This window comes from Osmerus eperlanus, chromosome 24 (genome assembly GCF_963692335.1).
Source record: "Osmerus eperlanus chromosome 24, fOsmEpe2.1, whole genome shotgun sequence".
NCBI classification, from domain to species: domain Eukaryota; kingdom Metazoa; phylum Chordata; class Actinopteri; order Osmeriformes; family Osmeridae; genus Osmerus; species Osmerus eperlanus.
In genome coordinates this window covers 5,122,274-5,137,898 of record NC_085041.1, presented here as the reverse complement: position 1 = coordinate 5,137,898, position 15,625 = coordinate 5,122,274, and the positions used below count along the sequence as shown (strand labels likewise).

General features: G+C 51.8%; 1 protein-coding gene across 1 annotated transcript in view; it reads right to left on the bottom strand.

Annotated features, from left to right (window-relative positions):
- Positions 1-15,589, bottom strand: part of cyfip1 (cytoplasmic FMR1 interacting protein 1) — a 24,048-nt gene extending 8,459 nt beyond the window's left edge. The window contains 29 exon segments of the mRNA XM_062450918.1: positions 398-480; positions 482-550; positions 552-599; positions 761-880; positions 1,020-1,127; positions 1,260-1,315; positions 1,318-1,336; positions 1,479-1,516; positions 1,519-1,574; positions 1,701-1,789; positions 1,791-1,858; positions 2,086-2,106; positions 2,109-2,162; positions 2,165-2,237; positions 3,545-3,692; positions 4,774-4,940; positions 5,235-5,360; positions 6,807-6,929; positions 7,992-8,109; positions 8,482-8,573; positions 8,923-9,027; positions 9,181-9,309; positions 9,406-9,502; positions 10,145-10,326; positions 10,598-10,699; positions 10,868-10,945; positions 11,520-11,609; positions 11,867-11,984; positions 15,360-15,589. Of these exon segments, the coding sequence (XP_062306902.1) occupies positions 398-480; positions 482-550; positions 552-599; positions 761-880; positions 1,020-1,127; positions 1,260-1,315; positions 1,318-1,336; positions 1,479-1,516; positions 1,519-1,574; positions 1,701-1,789; positions 1,791-1,858; positions 2,086-2,106; positions 2,109-2,162; positions 2,165-2,237; positions 3,545-3,692; positions 4,774-4,940; positions 5,235-5,360; positions 6,807-6,929; positions 7,992-8,109; positions 8,482-8,573; positions 8,923-9,027; positions 9,181-9,309; positions 9,406-9,502; positions 10,145-10,326; positions 10,598-10,699; positions 10,868-10,945; positions 11,520-11,609; positions 11,867-11,983 (2,576 nt within the window). The 5' untranslated portion in view covers position 11,984; positions 15,360-15,589.
- Positions 15,590-15,625: the final 36 nt, after the last annotated feature.

Sequence of the window (15,625 nt, the reverse complement as noted above, 5' to 3'; positions counted from 1 at the left end):
TACATTCGTTTTCACTTCTGCTTTTCATTCCTGCATTATTCATACAGGCCAGTGGTTGAATGATCCCTTTGGAGGTAGATGAATGTCGGGATGGGTATAGCTCAGAGGCAGAGCATTCGACTGCATGTAAAGAAGCCCCCCCCGCGCCCCCCCCTGAACAAGCCTTTAGATGAAACCCCCAGCGATATGAATACCTTACATAAACACAAACGTCACCAGATAACCTAGCATTATATAACGCACATCATTCAGCACCTGCTTTGATCCAATTCACGTTAACAGAATGTGGGGGTGGGGCTACCGAACCCGCGTCCTCTCTGTCTCTGCAGTCAAATGCTCTAACCGCTAAACACAGATTACCTACCCCACCCCCCCCCACCCGGGCAGGCGGACCTACCGGTTGGTGGAGCCGTTGTAGCAGTAGTTGGGCAGGAAGTCGTAGTTGAGCTCCCAGAAGACGTGCAGCGTGATGCGGCCGTTACGGGGCCGACACGTTGTGGTTGGCCTCGCGGAACATGGCGTCCATGCTGTCCAGGGTGAGGAAGCGGCCTGAGGAGCTTGTGGGTCATGCGGTTGATGTCCAGCAGACCCTCCAGTTCCTGGGGGCGACCGGCGGAGGAGAAGGAGGAGAAAAGGTTCAGGGGAAAACACACGGCAACACGATGGGGGTTCAGCTGCTCTCCGCTCGCAGGCGCGTTACATCCACACTTTGCCCCACGGGAACACAGGCTAGCTGACAGGGAGGGGGGGGGGGTCCCACCATGATGGAGGTGAGGTCCTCGCTCTCGAAGCGGTTGATGGCCAGCTCCAGGGACTTGTAGAGCGCAGCAGACACCCTCTGGGTGATCAGCCTGTTCAGGTCGATGGAGCGCCCCAGGAGCTGCGGATGACGACACACACCACACGCGCACAGAGACAAGAACACGCATACACACGCACCGGATGAAGAACTGGAGGACTTCAATTGATAAAACGTGTCTATTTAGATGTGTGTGCGACCAGAAACGAGGGGCAGCTACCTGGACGTGGCGTTGCTTCAGTAAGGTCTCGTAGCGGTTGGAGGGGGGCCAGGGGATGTTAGCTCCCTGGTTCTTACAGTCAGCCCTCAGACGCTTGTCAGCAGCAAGCTGGGGGAGGGGGGGGGGGGGGGGGGGGGGTCAGAGCACAAAACCAGTTTATACATCATTGTTATTCATTCCTCATCCTCCTCTCCAACCAAGTCACCTTGTCTTTTTCACCAACACATAAGGACCTCACGCACCTTCCAGCTAGATCTTGTAGTAGGCAATATCTGATCAGCCCAGCTTGTAGACAACTGATCGAAGCACAGGTTGACCTGGAAGAGTGAAGAGCGGATGTTTTGCTTGCTGTGGTCGTGCGCTGCTGTGTGTCGTCCCCCCCCCCCCTCTCTCTCTATCTATCGCTCTCTCTCTATCGCTCTCTCTCTCTCTCTCTGATTGTCACTTCCTGGGATTTACCTCGGCTTCGATCTCGTCGTAGAGGAACTGCTTCTTGACTTGGTCAGGGCGTAGTGGGCGCTGTCGTTGTACAGGTCCAGAGGATACAGCACATACCTGGGAGGGTGGGGACACACACACGGACCAGACAACATTCAGTTACTAGTCACATGACTGGTGGAGATTGAGGGAGTGAGTATGTGAGTGACTGAGGGATGGTGGGCGAGTGTGAGCGGTCCTCACTCCATCATGGAGGCCTCCTTGGTCTCCAGGATGTGGTCGGTGAGGATCCAGGGCATGGACATCTCGATGGGGAACTGGATCCTGCGGCCCCATGGTGAGCTCCAGGAAGAACTCCCTGAACCACAGCTGGGACAGGTCACAGCACTGCTGCAGGGTCTCTGGAGAGGGTGGGGGGTGGGGGGGGGAGGTCAGAGGCTGGAGCGTTTGACTGCGGATCGAGAGGTCAGTGGTTCAATCCCCTTCAATCCTCCGCTAAATCTTCTCAACGAAATGCTATTGTTATTATTGCCGTTGCGTGACCTCCTCGGTGGGCGGCGGCCGTGCGATCAGACGGTCGGGGGGGCCTTCTTCCCGGTGGACAGGAGGGGCTCCGGGGGCGGCTTACCGCTGAAGTTGAGCAGGTGGGGTAGAAGAAGGACTCCCGGTGGAACTTCTCGATGTCCAGGATGGTGGGACCCTCAGACCACTGCGCAGGGTCTTCTTGGAGCCGCTCTTGTCCGCGATGAGGGACTCCAGCATGGTCCTGACCATGTACAGCTGTGGGGGGGGGGGGGGGGGGGGGGAGGAGGAGAGGGGAGGGAGAGAAAGCAGGAGAGGAGAGGGAAAGAGAGAGAGAAAAGAAGAAAAAAAAAAGGATATTGATCCACGGGACAATAGCAGCGGTAAAACACACGATCCTTTTCCACAGACAGTAACGAGCAGCCTCACAGCCAGAGAGCACTTAAGCCCCCCATCTCTCCCTCTCTCTTCTCTCTCTCTCTCTCTCTCTCTTTTCATTGAATTTTCCTCTCTCCCTCGTTCCTCCATCTCTGTCTGTCTGCCTTTCTGTCTTTCTGAATCTTCCTCCCTCCCCTCCTCCCCCTCCCTCCTCCATCTCTCCCTCTCCTCCCCCCTCTCCCTGCATTAGCCTGAGCACACCTATTTGACACTGTGCACAATCTTCCTGGAGACACTGGGGGAAATATTAAGAAGGCATCTCCATTCAGGTCCCGCTGTCAGAGAGGACTGTCTAAGTCGGGGGCCCCTTCTGTGGAATCCTAGAGCAGTCTGACTATCAGCACGAAGCATGGAGGCCAGCGCGATCAAAGAGAAGCATGTCAACATCACTGGGCCCTGGAGGGTAACCGCTGGCAATGTTCTGTTTGCTCTGATGCGGGATGTGTGGGAGGATGGAGGAGAGAGAGAGAGAGAGAGAGAAAGAGAGAGAGAGAGGGAGGACAGGGCGCCGTGGTAACCACCGCAGGATGACGGGGCTGTAGAGGGCGAGGGGGGGAGCTGAACAGAGCGCTGCCCTGAGGCAGGGATTGGCTTTAAACCCCCCCTGGGTTAAGCACAGGACACCACAGGTCTAATGACACCACAGCCCCTCCCCCCGTACACGCACACAACTGGATGATGTAGGAAATCTGAAATTCAGTGTTAAAGGGGATTATGTGTTCAGGGGTTAACCGGATTATACGCCCACTGTAAGTGCGACCTCCACGGTTCTGAGGTAATCACAGACAAACACGACGAGAGCCGGGCGGTGAAGGTTACTGACTGAGATGTGATGAGGCGGTGTGGGAAATAAGGTTTAAACCTATCATTCTTCCCCCTGAGGGAGGGGGAGAAGGGGATTATGCTGGGTATTGTATATAGTCTGTGTGTGTGTGTATAGTCTGTGTGTGTGTGTGAGCGGACAGGAGGAGAAAACAAAAGTGACTGCCAATGATGATGGTATAGTCTGTGTGTGTGTGTGTGTGTGTGAGCGGACAGGAGGAGAAGACAAAAGTGACTGCCAATGATGATGGTATAGTCTGTGTGTGTGTGTGTGTGTGGATGCAGCTCGGGAGACGCTGTGGCACCTGTGTGCTGGACGGGCCCACCGCGCGGCGGGGGACCTTGATGTCGAAGCCCCCCTTGGGGTCCTTCTCCCCGCGGAGCGCTGGGTCGTTGTGGGGCTCGCGGCCCGCCTCCCAGTCACAGATGGTCTTCCTGATGGCCTGGAGGACGCTGCGGACAGAACGACATGTGGTCATTATCCCCCCGCACGGCTCCGTACCCACCACCCACGCCTCGACACACCCGGTGCCGTTTACTCAGGTTGCCATGAGAGGGACTGATACGTTCAAAAAAGGGAGTCATGTGGCTGAGCGGTTAGGGAATCGGGATAGTAATCAGAAGGTTGCCGGTTCGATTCGCCACCGTGCTAAATGACGTTGTGTCCTTGGGCAAGGCACTTCACCCTACTTGCTTCGGGGGAATGTCCCTGGACCCACTGTAAGTCGCTCGGGATAAGAGCGTCTGCTAAAGGACTAAATGTAAATGTAAAACGAGGAGAGAGAGAGAGAGAGAGAGAGAGAGAGAGAGAGAGAGAGAGAGAGAGAGAGAGAGAGAGAGAGAGAGAGGAAGAGGGAGAGAGGGAGAGATAGGAGAGTGACGTGCGAGAGGTATGTGGAGAGCATCTGAGATTCAGGGGTGAAAAACTGAGATTATTTTGGCCGCTATCCCATTTTCTGCTCAAAACGAGTCCAGACCGGAATTATCAATGGGCAATCAACGGCTCTTTTTTTTAAAGCACAGATGGAATTCATTAGGGGCTTGTAACAACACTGAGCAAGCCAGAGAAGCAGAGCTAAGCATGACAGGCAGGAGGTAGCTCGGGCTGCCAGACTTCCCAGCAGGGTACTATCAATTATGCAACAAAAGGCTTGGCAGGGTGATAGGCACCCGCACAACTTAGACCAAGTTCTGCTCTCAGAACATTCCAGAAGGTCCACAGGAAGGCTGCTTACCACCCCCCCCCCCCCACCCACTCCCCACCCGGCCTCCAACTGGTTCACTTTATGTCTGGGCTTACTTTCCGACATCCTTTAAATAACTGAAAAAGGGTTGTCTACTTCAAGGAGAACAGAGACTGAAGCCAGATTCCTCGACTCCAGACTCGCTAAGAACTGTAGCCGTGATTCCACACAGCAACAGCTGCCCTGCACCTGTAAAACACCACTGGACTCACCCCCCCCCCATACGGAGAGTTCCAGAATGAAGCCTGGTGATATCTGTGGTTCTGTTTGTCCTGCGTGGTGCTCCGTACCTCTGAATTACATTCTTCTTCTTCTTGATGGCCTGGCGCAGGGGGTCTCGCAGCGTGAGCTGGGCGAAGTCCTGCAGGGCTGAGTAGATGGTGTGGCGGATGGCGTGGTTGAACACGCTCTCCATGCGGCCCATCAGCACCTGCAGACCCTTAATCATGGCCATCACCTGCCAGGGACACAGAGTCAGTCTGGCACTCAAACCACAAACAAGTCAGCCAGCCAGTTAATCAGTCAGTCAGCCAGCCAGTCAGCTAGCTTGTCAGCCAGCCAGTCAGCTAGCTTGTCAGCCAGCCAGTCAGCTAGCTTGTCAGCCAGCCAGTCAGCTAGTCTGTCAGACAGTCAGCCAACCACTCAGTCAGTCAGTCCATCAGGCAGATATCCGTCAAGCCATCAACATGCTTGTATCCACGGCGACCATGGGGAAGCCCACAGGCCCGGGGTGAGAAGAGAGCGCGCTGACCTCCACCAGGGCGAACTTCTCCTCGCTGGTGTAGTTGTATCTGGTGGCTCGCTCGTACTCCTCGGCGTTGTCCGGACAGTCCTTGTTGGAGTACTTGTCAGTGGGGTGCACCAGCTTCCAGGAGTACTGGAACACAGGGTTGGTGGGAACGCAATGTTAGAGAGAGGCTGTGTGTCGCCTGTATGTCGCCTGTATGTCGCCTGTATGTCGCCTGTATGTCACCTGCATGTATGTAACCTGTATTTAACTTGTATGTCAGCTGTATGTCACCTGCATGTATGTAACCTGTATTTATCTTGTATGTCAGCTGTATGTCACCTGCATGTATGTAACCTGTATTTAACTTGTATGTCAGCTGTATGTCACCTGCATGTGTCCAAACTTTTGACTGGTACTGTATGTAACCTGTATTTAACTGGTATGTCAGCTGTATGTCACCTGTATGTCATCTGCATGTATGTAACCTGTATTTAAATGGTATTTCAGCTGTATGAAACATGTCACCCTGTATGCTAGCTGCTCCTTCTTGAGAAAACAAGCATCTACTAGAGATTCAACAGGGCAGCCTGCAGCAATGTTTGTCTCCTTGGAAACCGTGAAAGCTCTTTTCAGAAGAGCTTTCTCTCCCTTTTTATGAATGTCGTGCAGGACACGAACAATTAAGTATACAATTATCTAATACCTTTGAAGAGATGAGCCCTTGAATGCCAAGCTCATTTGTTATTTTATAATTTTGCAGCCCAATCGATTATGTTGTTGTACTGAAACATTTCACAGTGTTGATTAAAATGCCAACTAATAAGACACAACGATTGGAGACAGATGCTTTTCTCTGTTGAGGTTTTGGCATATTGAAACCCTGCTTCACTGAGCAGCTCAACTACAAGGCTAAACTGACTGGCAGCCACCACGGATGATGAAATACCAAAGTACTTGAGGCAATCACACACACACCATCTTTCATTGAACCTTGGCTTTCAGGGGGTGGTTTTGGTGGTGGCGGGGGATCAGGGGGTGGTGGTAGAATCAGGGGACAGAATGTGAGGGAAGGTTTAGAGGGTAGCATGGGGGGGCTGGTACAGGGGGGGGGGCGGTATCAGGGGTAGTATTGGGGACAGGATCAGGGGGTATCAGGGGTAGGATTGGGGACAGTATCAGGGGTAGGATTGGGGACAGGATCAGGGGGTATCAGGGGTAGGATTGGGGACAGTATCAGGGGTAGGATTGGGGACAGGATCAGGGGGTATCAGGGGTAGGATTGGGGACAGGATCAGGGGGTATCAGGGGTAGGATTGGGGACAGGATCAGGGGGTATCAGGGGTAGTATTGGGGACAGGATCAGGGGGTATCAGGGGTAGGATTGGGGACAGGATCAGGGGGTATCAGGGGTAGGATTGGGGACAGGATCAGGGGGTATCAGGGGTAGTATTGGGGACAGTATCAGGGGGTATCAGGGGTAGGATTGGGGACAGTATCAGGGGGTATCAGGGGTAGGATTGGGGACAGGATCAGGGGGTATCAGGGGTAGGATTGGGGACAGGATCAGGGGTCAGGTATCTGAGGGTCCCTCACCACTTCCATCACGTGTGCGCTCCACTGAGACAGCAGCTGAACGCCCTGCAGAGCCAGGTCAAACAGCTTCCTGTACTCTGAGTCTGTCTTCTGGGACTCCTGGCGCCCTGACCCGGTCACCACCTACACAGACGGGGGAGGGAGGGAGGGCAAGGGGGAGGAGAAGGGGGGGGGGGATAAAGAGGAGGAGGGAGGGAAGGATGGTAGGAGGAGGGTCGGAGGGGGGGAGAGAAAGAGAGAGAGAAATAGGACACAAACAAAGGGGTAGGGAGAGACAGAGACAGACATTGTTAGAGTCGGAATTGTCTATCAGACTTTGTTCTTTGTCAGACAGAACAGAATATTCCGCCAGTAGAACCCTCCAATTTACTCTGCCTGACAGTTTAGCAATCACCAACCAGGACACGCACATACTGCAAGACTACAACATGATAAAGTGCCTGTTTCAAAAGGTTAAAAAAAACACACACACAAAATACAGAAACTCCAGAGCATGAAATCAAAACCTATCGACATTTTACTTTGGCGACCCGTCTACTCTCAGACAAGAGAGCGGCATTATGAAAAGCTCTGCCTCCGCAGTCAATCTCATCAAAGCCGACGCACCTCATTTCCATATTAATCACATTGGATATTTGGACCCTTGAGAACCCCCAGCGACGAGCCTGGCTTGCGAGATGCTGATTAAGGTATCCCTCTGAGTGCGCCGGAGATGAGAGCATGGCCCGGAGCGAGCCCTTCCAGGGGAGGCACGACGCGATCCTACCCAGGTAGAAGGCTACACCTCGGTTTTAATAAGTGAGTCTGAGTGGGGTCATTCTGAGGTGAGAGGACCGAACGTTGTGGGGGACCGAACAAGTGTCCTTGTCCTTGTACGACAGAGACACTTCCTGTCACCTGGAGTGCATCTCACACTATTTGGAAATCCAGTTTAACACCCGCGATAATCAATGGGGACCTTCCTATGGAGGCTTCCTGTGAGTGCGGCACAGGGGGAGGGGGAAGTGGGAGTTGGATGAGGGTGGGGGGATAGAAGGAGAGGATGGGGGGGGGGGGACAGGAGGAGGGGAAGGGGGGGGAGAAGAGATGGGGGGGGGGGGGGTGAGAGGGGAGGACAGGGCCCTGGGGAGGGGGGAGGACGGGGGGGGGAGTGCTGTGTGTAGGGACGGGTTCTCCCAGGCTGACCTCACTGTTGCTGTAGCGAGCCAGCTCAGAGATGAAGCGCATGTGGTCCTCCCGGATCTGGATCATCTGCTCACAGATGTTGTACTGGGGGCTGCTGCCTGTGGAGGTGCAGGACCACCTGGGAGATGGGGGGGGCATGGAGAAAGGGGGTGAGAATGTAGGAGGGGGTGGAGGAGAGAAAGAGAGAGAGTGTGAGATTGAAGGAGGGGGGGGGGAGAGAAAGAGAGAGAGTGTGAGATTGAAGGAGGGGGGGGAGAGAAAGAGAGAGAGTGTGAGATTGAAGGAGGGGGGGGGAGATTCAGGGTGTGTGGAGAAAAAAAAACAGACAATGGGGACAGGCGTTCTATAAAAATAAAATAACAACTATATACAAAGGAACAAAAACAGCAGCAGCTCACAGACAATCCCACAAGAAAACCCAACTTCTGTGCTCAGATCCCAGAGTCATTCGAGAAGTGTCATAAATGCAACCCACATAGCAGAGACTCACCTGGACTTGTTCTCTTCAAAGTGGGCACTTGTTTTGATGTACCTGGACAGCTCAATCTGCATGTCCCCGAACAGAGGCACGACCTGGAGTTGCTGTGGACAGCAATGAAATGGAAGGCAGTGATGTCATTAAATGGAATAATCTATGTCATTATACAGCCCTGGGGTAAAACAACAAAAGGACCTTCTAAAGGCAGAAGCATTGAGAGGTTGGGAGGCCAGGTGAGAGATGGTTAGAATGACAGGAATAGTTTCAGGTCAGTAGACCAACAAAAATTGGCCTTGGGCACTGTGGAACTAAATTAAAAGTCGGAGGTTGTATCTCAGAGGAGAGAGAAAAAGAGGAACCTTGAGCATAAAGTCCAAACAAAATACCTTTCCAAACAAGCTTATACCCACGGGAACGACACAGATCGCAGTCCGTGTGTATTTTGCTGCTCACCTTGAAGAATTTGTCGATCTTTGTCAGGTTGAGTCTCTTCTTGGCGTCCAGTTTGTAGATGTTGCTGTTGTTGCCGTCTATCAGGTACAAGCCGAAGCCCATAACCTGGAGAAAACATTCACAGCCACACTCAAACCCCCACCTCGACACCATCAATACGGCCAATAACGATTGATCCGAGCCCTCCAGACGGAGAGAGAGAGAGACAGAGAGAGAGATAGAGAGACAGAGAGAGAGACAGAGAGAGAGAGAGCTTACTTTGAGCAGAGTGTGTTTCTCGTTAGGAGTGAGGTACATCTTGTTCTCGTAGTACTCCACACACAGGTTGACGATGTCCGCCAGGAGCTCATCATAGCCGTTAATCACCTCCAGCTGCTGCTGCAGGGACTGAGGGACGGGGGGGGAGAGAGGTTGGTTAGACGAGGCCTGGCAGGTGTGGAGGTCTGTTGGGTGTCTGGGTGGGGTTCAGAGGGGGCGTCTCACCTGGGTGATTTTGTTGTGGTTGGCCAGGAACATGGAGAGGTTCTGGGACTCCTGGATGGAGGAGGGCTCGGACATCTTCCTGAGAAACTGGGCCGCTCTGGAGGGAGGGAGAGACAGAGAGATGAAGAGAGAGGGGGGGAGGAAGTTGAAGAAAGAGATAGGGGAAGTGGAGAAAGAGCAGGGTGTAGGAAGTCAGCCTTCAGACAGCCATCAGCCCTGACCAGTGTCTCCACTCAGTCTGAACTGAACACCAGTCTGATGAAGCTGATGCATTCATAAAGAAGGACGTGTGTAGAACTCATGTGGTAGTGTTAGACTGCAGATCAAGAGGTTGCAGGTTCAAACCCCCGCCCCCCCCCCCCCCCCCCAGTACGTGGCATTGGATGAAAGATGAATAAATACATTTTGAAGATGCAGGGAGTCTCGCAACACTTTAGGAGAGAAGGATAGCATACACTGCCATCTAGTGGACATACGCAGCACATCCTCCCACAGACTCCAATAATACAGTTCCTGTTTGTTAATCAAACGGATATTCCGTGTATGTTTGTTGACATGTTATCATGTGTGATTAATCCATCATTCAATAAATCAAACTTTCTTCCTATGACACAAGTCAGACAATGAATGCGACTCCAAGTGCGGAACATAACAAGTGAAAATAGACATTTTGATATTTACATTTATGCATTTAGCAGACGCTAAAATATTTGATATAAACCAGTGATCTGCGATTAACCTTTTGTAGGCCGAGTGGTCGTTCTTCACGCTGCACTTCATGTTCTTGAGCTCGTCCAGCACGGCGAACATGTTGATGAACTTCCCCAGCGTCAGCAGGTAGGCCTCCGACACAAAGTCCTTCCGCCGCTCGGCGTGGCACAGGCGACGCATCTCGCCGCAGAAACGGTCGATGGCTGTGCGCTGTGGGGGGGGGGGGGCGAGGGGGGGCGAGGGGGGGGGGGGCGAGGGGGGGGGGGAGAGAGGAGGAGGGGGAGAGAAAGAGAGAGGGGGAGAGAAAGAGAGAGGGGGAGAGAAAGAGAGAGGGGGAAAGACAGAGTAAAGGGTCATCGAGAGATAGAGAGAGAGAGAGAGTTATCAGAATCTGAATTTGTTTGATTTAAGGAAATAAAATAAAAAAAGACACCCTGTTGGCGTCGCTACGTGGAGAGCAGAGCGGCCCAGAAGAGTTCACCTGGAAGTACATGAAGTTCATGAGCTTGGTGACCTCAGGTTCCAGAACCTCCACGGTCTTCTCATAGATCTCCACTCTGTTGGGCTGCTCGTTGCACTTCACCTGAGAGAGACAGAGACCGACAGGGAGAAGAACCGAGAGGAAAGGATAGTCGGACTTGGTTCTAAAGGCATGCACACATCCCATTACAGGACTGTACACGGTGCATCATACTGTGAGGAGTGTGTGTGTGTGTGTGTGTGTGTGTGTGTGTGTGTGTGCAGGTGTTACCTGAGGGATGGCACGGGAACAGCTCCTCCAAGTGTAAAGCATGACGGCATACTCCTGGCCCTCCTCCAGCATCTCATTCTACACACACACACACACACACACACTCAGAAACTGGGCTGTGCAGTGCTTTAGGGGACATGCAGCTGAGCATGTTCACAAACACACAGACATATCCCTGATATACACACATACTTTGTTTCTCTCAAAAAGCTGCACATTCATTCTAGGCACACTTGAGCAGGCTCGGTCTTCACAGACACACACACACACAGCCCCAGGCAGCCCCAGCATGATGCCGAGCTGCTCTTAGGGCAGCCCTGGCTGCATACAAAGTGCCGTTTGATTCAGCCCTGGCCTTAAACAGCAATTATCCTTCCCTAATGGGGCACAAAGCAACAGTATTCCTGCCTCTAAGCACCCGGTTTGTCCCTGAGCAATCAGAGCGACGCAGTCCTGGCCCAGGTCCTGGTTACTGTCTGAGGGACAATACCACAAGCTCGGAGGGGGACAGCCAAGTCTCGTTCCACTTAACCCCAGGAAAGGCTCTCCCAGGACCCACAGGCCCAAGGTCAGCCATTACGAGGTGGGAACACACCAGAGAGGAAGCCAACGGAGCGAGCCGATTGGCGGAGGCGACGCGGTGGTGACATACCATGCTGGAGTGCACCGTGGCTTGCTCGATGTAGCGGGCGATGCCCGTCACGAAGGCGTTGCGATCCTCGAAGTTGGTGTTGAAGTTGGGCTGTGGAGAGGGAGGATATGGTATACAGACGTCCTTCCGACATCGAGCGTGAGGGGCGTGCGCGAGTGTCTGAGGGTGATGTGTGTGTGAGGGTGTGAGTGCCTGTGTGTGAGTGTGTGTGTGTGAGAGTGTGTGAGTGCCTGTGTGATGTGAGTGTGATGTGTGTGTGATTGTGTGAGTGCCTGAGTGCGTGTGTGAGTGCCTGAGTGTGTGTGTGTGTGTGTGTGTGAGTGCCTGAGTGTGTGATGTGTGTGTACCTGGTAGACCAGTGAGGAGGGCAGGGGCTCGATGCAGGGTTGCTGGTCCGGGAGGGGCAGTTCCTCCAGCAGGTCCACGTTGGAGAGAGCATCCTCCAGGGTCACTGTGGACGCCATGCTGCAACGACACCCAGGAACACCGTGAACACCTGGGGCTCTGAGACAGGACCACAGCCCTTCAGCTGACGCTGGAAACAAGCCTCTCTCACGTGTGCATGAGGAAGTCACTTTGCACGGTTTGGAAGTCACACTGAGAAATGAGGATTTGGCGAATTGTGGCTGTGTTATTGCCTGCCCGTAGGCCAGATCTTGTGGTGTGCCGTTTCCTCTTAAGCTTGCTCTTCCTGGGCCTCCCCTTAACCGCGATATCCGAATACAGCTTCCACTCAGCTGCTGTCATTAAAACCTTTGCCATTTGATTACAAATGTTGTACAGCGAGCCCAGGCGCTCAGTGGGTCTCTTTATCTCCCATCTGCTGATGGGGGGTTTCATTGACAGTGAACAAAAAAACAAAACCCCCCAAAAAAGACAAACACCACTATCAAAATACACACCAGCTCAAACTGACAAGCCGTCGTGTTATCGCCCTCAGGGACAAAAGACCGCCGCGGGTGCACATGGCCTGGGGTCAACACAGACTCATCGTCATGGAGACCGGCGAGGGAACAGGACATGGTGGGGGTGGGGGGCGGGAGGAGGAGGTGGAGGTGAAGGGGAAAGGTGGAGGAGGAGGTGGAGGGGAAGATGAAGGAGACCGTGTTGGACACCGTGTGGATAAGGGGACACACACATTCCTGAAACCGGACTGCGTCATGTGACCTAGAGGGCGTGGCCAACACCCAATCAAACCCAGCTGCACAGGACGACCAGGGCTGACGGCAGCTGAGTCGGCCAGTCTGCCACACGGGGGCAGAGGGTCGTCTTCCCCTCAGGACAGGATGGGAGGGCCTAGCATGACAAACCTTCTTCAATGAGTGGCCATGTCAATCATGTCATGCCAGACATTTAGCTACATTTTATTCACGTAGCAGACGCTTGTATCCCAAGCAACAGAGAGGACCGCAGAAGTAAGAAGAGTATTTTGGTGGTCACAGTCGAGGTGGAACAGTGTTACTCGACATATCGCAAAGTATCCACATTTCAACTATGAGATACGGTGAATCCAAAAGAATACTACAGTTCAACAATAACAAACAATGCCCTAAAATCATCCTGGCCTACGCTTTGATGAAGATGAGAGGGTCTTAAAATGGTCTTCCTCTGAATATGTAAACAGAAAGAAGACATGGAGGGCTCTATGACTCAGGCCATGGTGTTACTTCCTCCTTGAGATGGGGGCTGGGTGTCTCAAGAGAGGGAACACAACAACAACAACAAAGTTTGAGTGATTTAGGAAAAACACATCATTTGTAAAGAGGAAGACTTAAGTAACAATTTGTTACTTAACCCTCGTGCTGCCTTCGGGTCACATGACCCAAAGGTTCATAACGAACCATCGTTGTGTTTACCCAATTTTACCCAATACAAAAACAAATAAAAATAATTTTCTTTTAACCTTCGCAATGTGGGGGGTCTGAGACAGCCCAACGGTTAAAAGAAAATGCTTCACTTTGTTTTTGTATGCGGTAAAGTTGTCGCAATACGACGGTGGGTCACAATGACTGATGGGTCAGAATGACCCGAAGATAACACAAGGGTTAAGTACAGTACATATCCTCACAGCCCTGCCTACAGGCCAGGTAAATTCCGGTACTACTAGTCTACTAATTCAACACAGTAGGCTAAGCCATGTCTTCTGGCTTCCTCAATTACAGCATAAGGAGATTAAAATGTCCGCCGGTCACAAATAGGTAGACAGCGCTAAGACAAGGAACCAAGCCTCGTAAACGAAGCCGACAGGCCATGTGAAAATCGATGGGGGGAGGGGGGGGGGGGGGAGTGGAGGTTCGTCTCGGTCTCTCAACGTGACATGTCTACTCTTGCGTTTGGTTTCACAGCTGGAGCGAAGAGGGGTCACCGCGCCGCTGTCGTGGTGAAGCACTGCCCAGTCAGACAGAAGGTTCTAGGTTTTGGAGGAAGTTTCATGCAATCCTTCCTCTGCAGCCTTTATTTCTCGGAAGGGCCACTTAAGTAGAATTAGGTCCCACTTTGACATTCGAAAGACACAACAGGTCTTCAATCTGCAGTCTCTCTGTGAGAGCACAGGCCTGTACTTCTCTATTGGAGTGACGTAGCCTCAAACAGCACAGGACCAGGCCTAATTATAGATGTTTATTTTCCAATATAGGAAGTAAAAGCAGGCAATGCAACACTGACAGCATGCTGTTTCCTGGCTGAAGGACATTAGATAAAGCATGAGTTTGTCTTTAGTCCGCTCTGTGTCGACCTTACAACGGCATAGGACAAGCATCTAGATGGCTTGGCAAGCCTATGGCATCAAGTGGAGATTTCGTCCAATTAGCGAGTTGCAAAGCTGGCATGTATAAAAACACTTCACCTTGAAGGTTATCTATCTTGGAGAAAGACTAATCATCTCATGTAAACTAGCTGTCACTGTAGCCCACTTGGTGTGGCAGTTTAACAAGGTCGTTGCAGAATGCCACAGGAACTTCACCATTGGGCACAGACAGTGCAACTCAGTCACCCTGACAACAGCCACAGATTTGCAGCAGAATGCTATGTGTGAAGTTACACAAAAAATAAATCAAGCCTAGCTTGCATAGCAGCAGTCATTGCAGGCCAAAATCTTTAAACTGGCTAAAGTGTGTGTTTACGTGCTGCCGCCCTACAAACCCTACCCCCAGGATAAAACCGATATCAGAGTTCAGCTGTCACCATCCCCCCCAAGCTCCAAGGTTTCACTTCTCCTAAATCCCAACTATAAGTGACTTGCTTAGCATGGGGAGGACGGAAGACGCAGACAAACAAACACACACTTAAAAAGATGCATATTATGTCAACTTCCAGTTGGTAATCCGTCCATAACAAGGAGAATCAATACATTCCACGAAACTTCAAAGCTTCGACACGCATACTTCTCATCATGCACTAAACTCTAAAGTAAATAATAACAATGAACTCTGTCTGCAGCTATGCTCTGTCGAGATTTTGGTATAATGTTTTGGATTTTGTAAACATCAAACAAGATTGCTGCATTATTTAATGTCTTGGTAGGGCATTCCTCTCGCATTCCTTGAGGTTGTGATCCCAGTGCTTAGATCTGGCTAGGTTTCATGGGTAGGATTAGTCACACAATCGGGCCTACGAGTTAAGAGAAATTGCCTAAGAAGTTACTGTGAAACAAGTTGTGTTTTAACTCAACAGAATATGGTCCAGCCGCTCCAATATGGTCCAATGTGTGTATCTGTCGTGAGAAGTTCAACATTTGTCAAGAAAGCAAACGAAGCCGCAAAGACAACACCCCAAAAACATCACAAAGTTTTCCTGCACAGCTGAGTTCTAGCCAACTTCGCGAGCAAATTAGCTACTCACCCGGAGATATCCTGGAAAGATTTGAACTCTTCACCGCTTTAAAAATCCATTTGGAGGAATGGTAGGAATCTAAATTCCTTATACGGGTATTGGTTAAGGATAAATCGAGACTAAACTTCGATCTAGGCTTTTTTTTGTTGCCGTACAGTAGGATCTTCCCTGAATCGATGTTATCACGGGCGGTCAGGCGGGGAAGTCGAAGCAGGCTGTTCCTGTCCCACTGAATCAGGGAAACTCAACAGGAAACTCCAAAGCTGCCTTGCCCA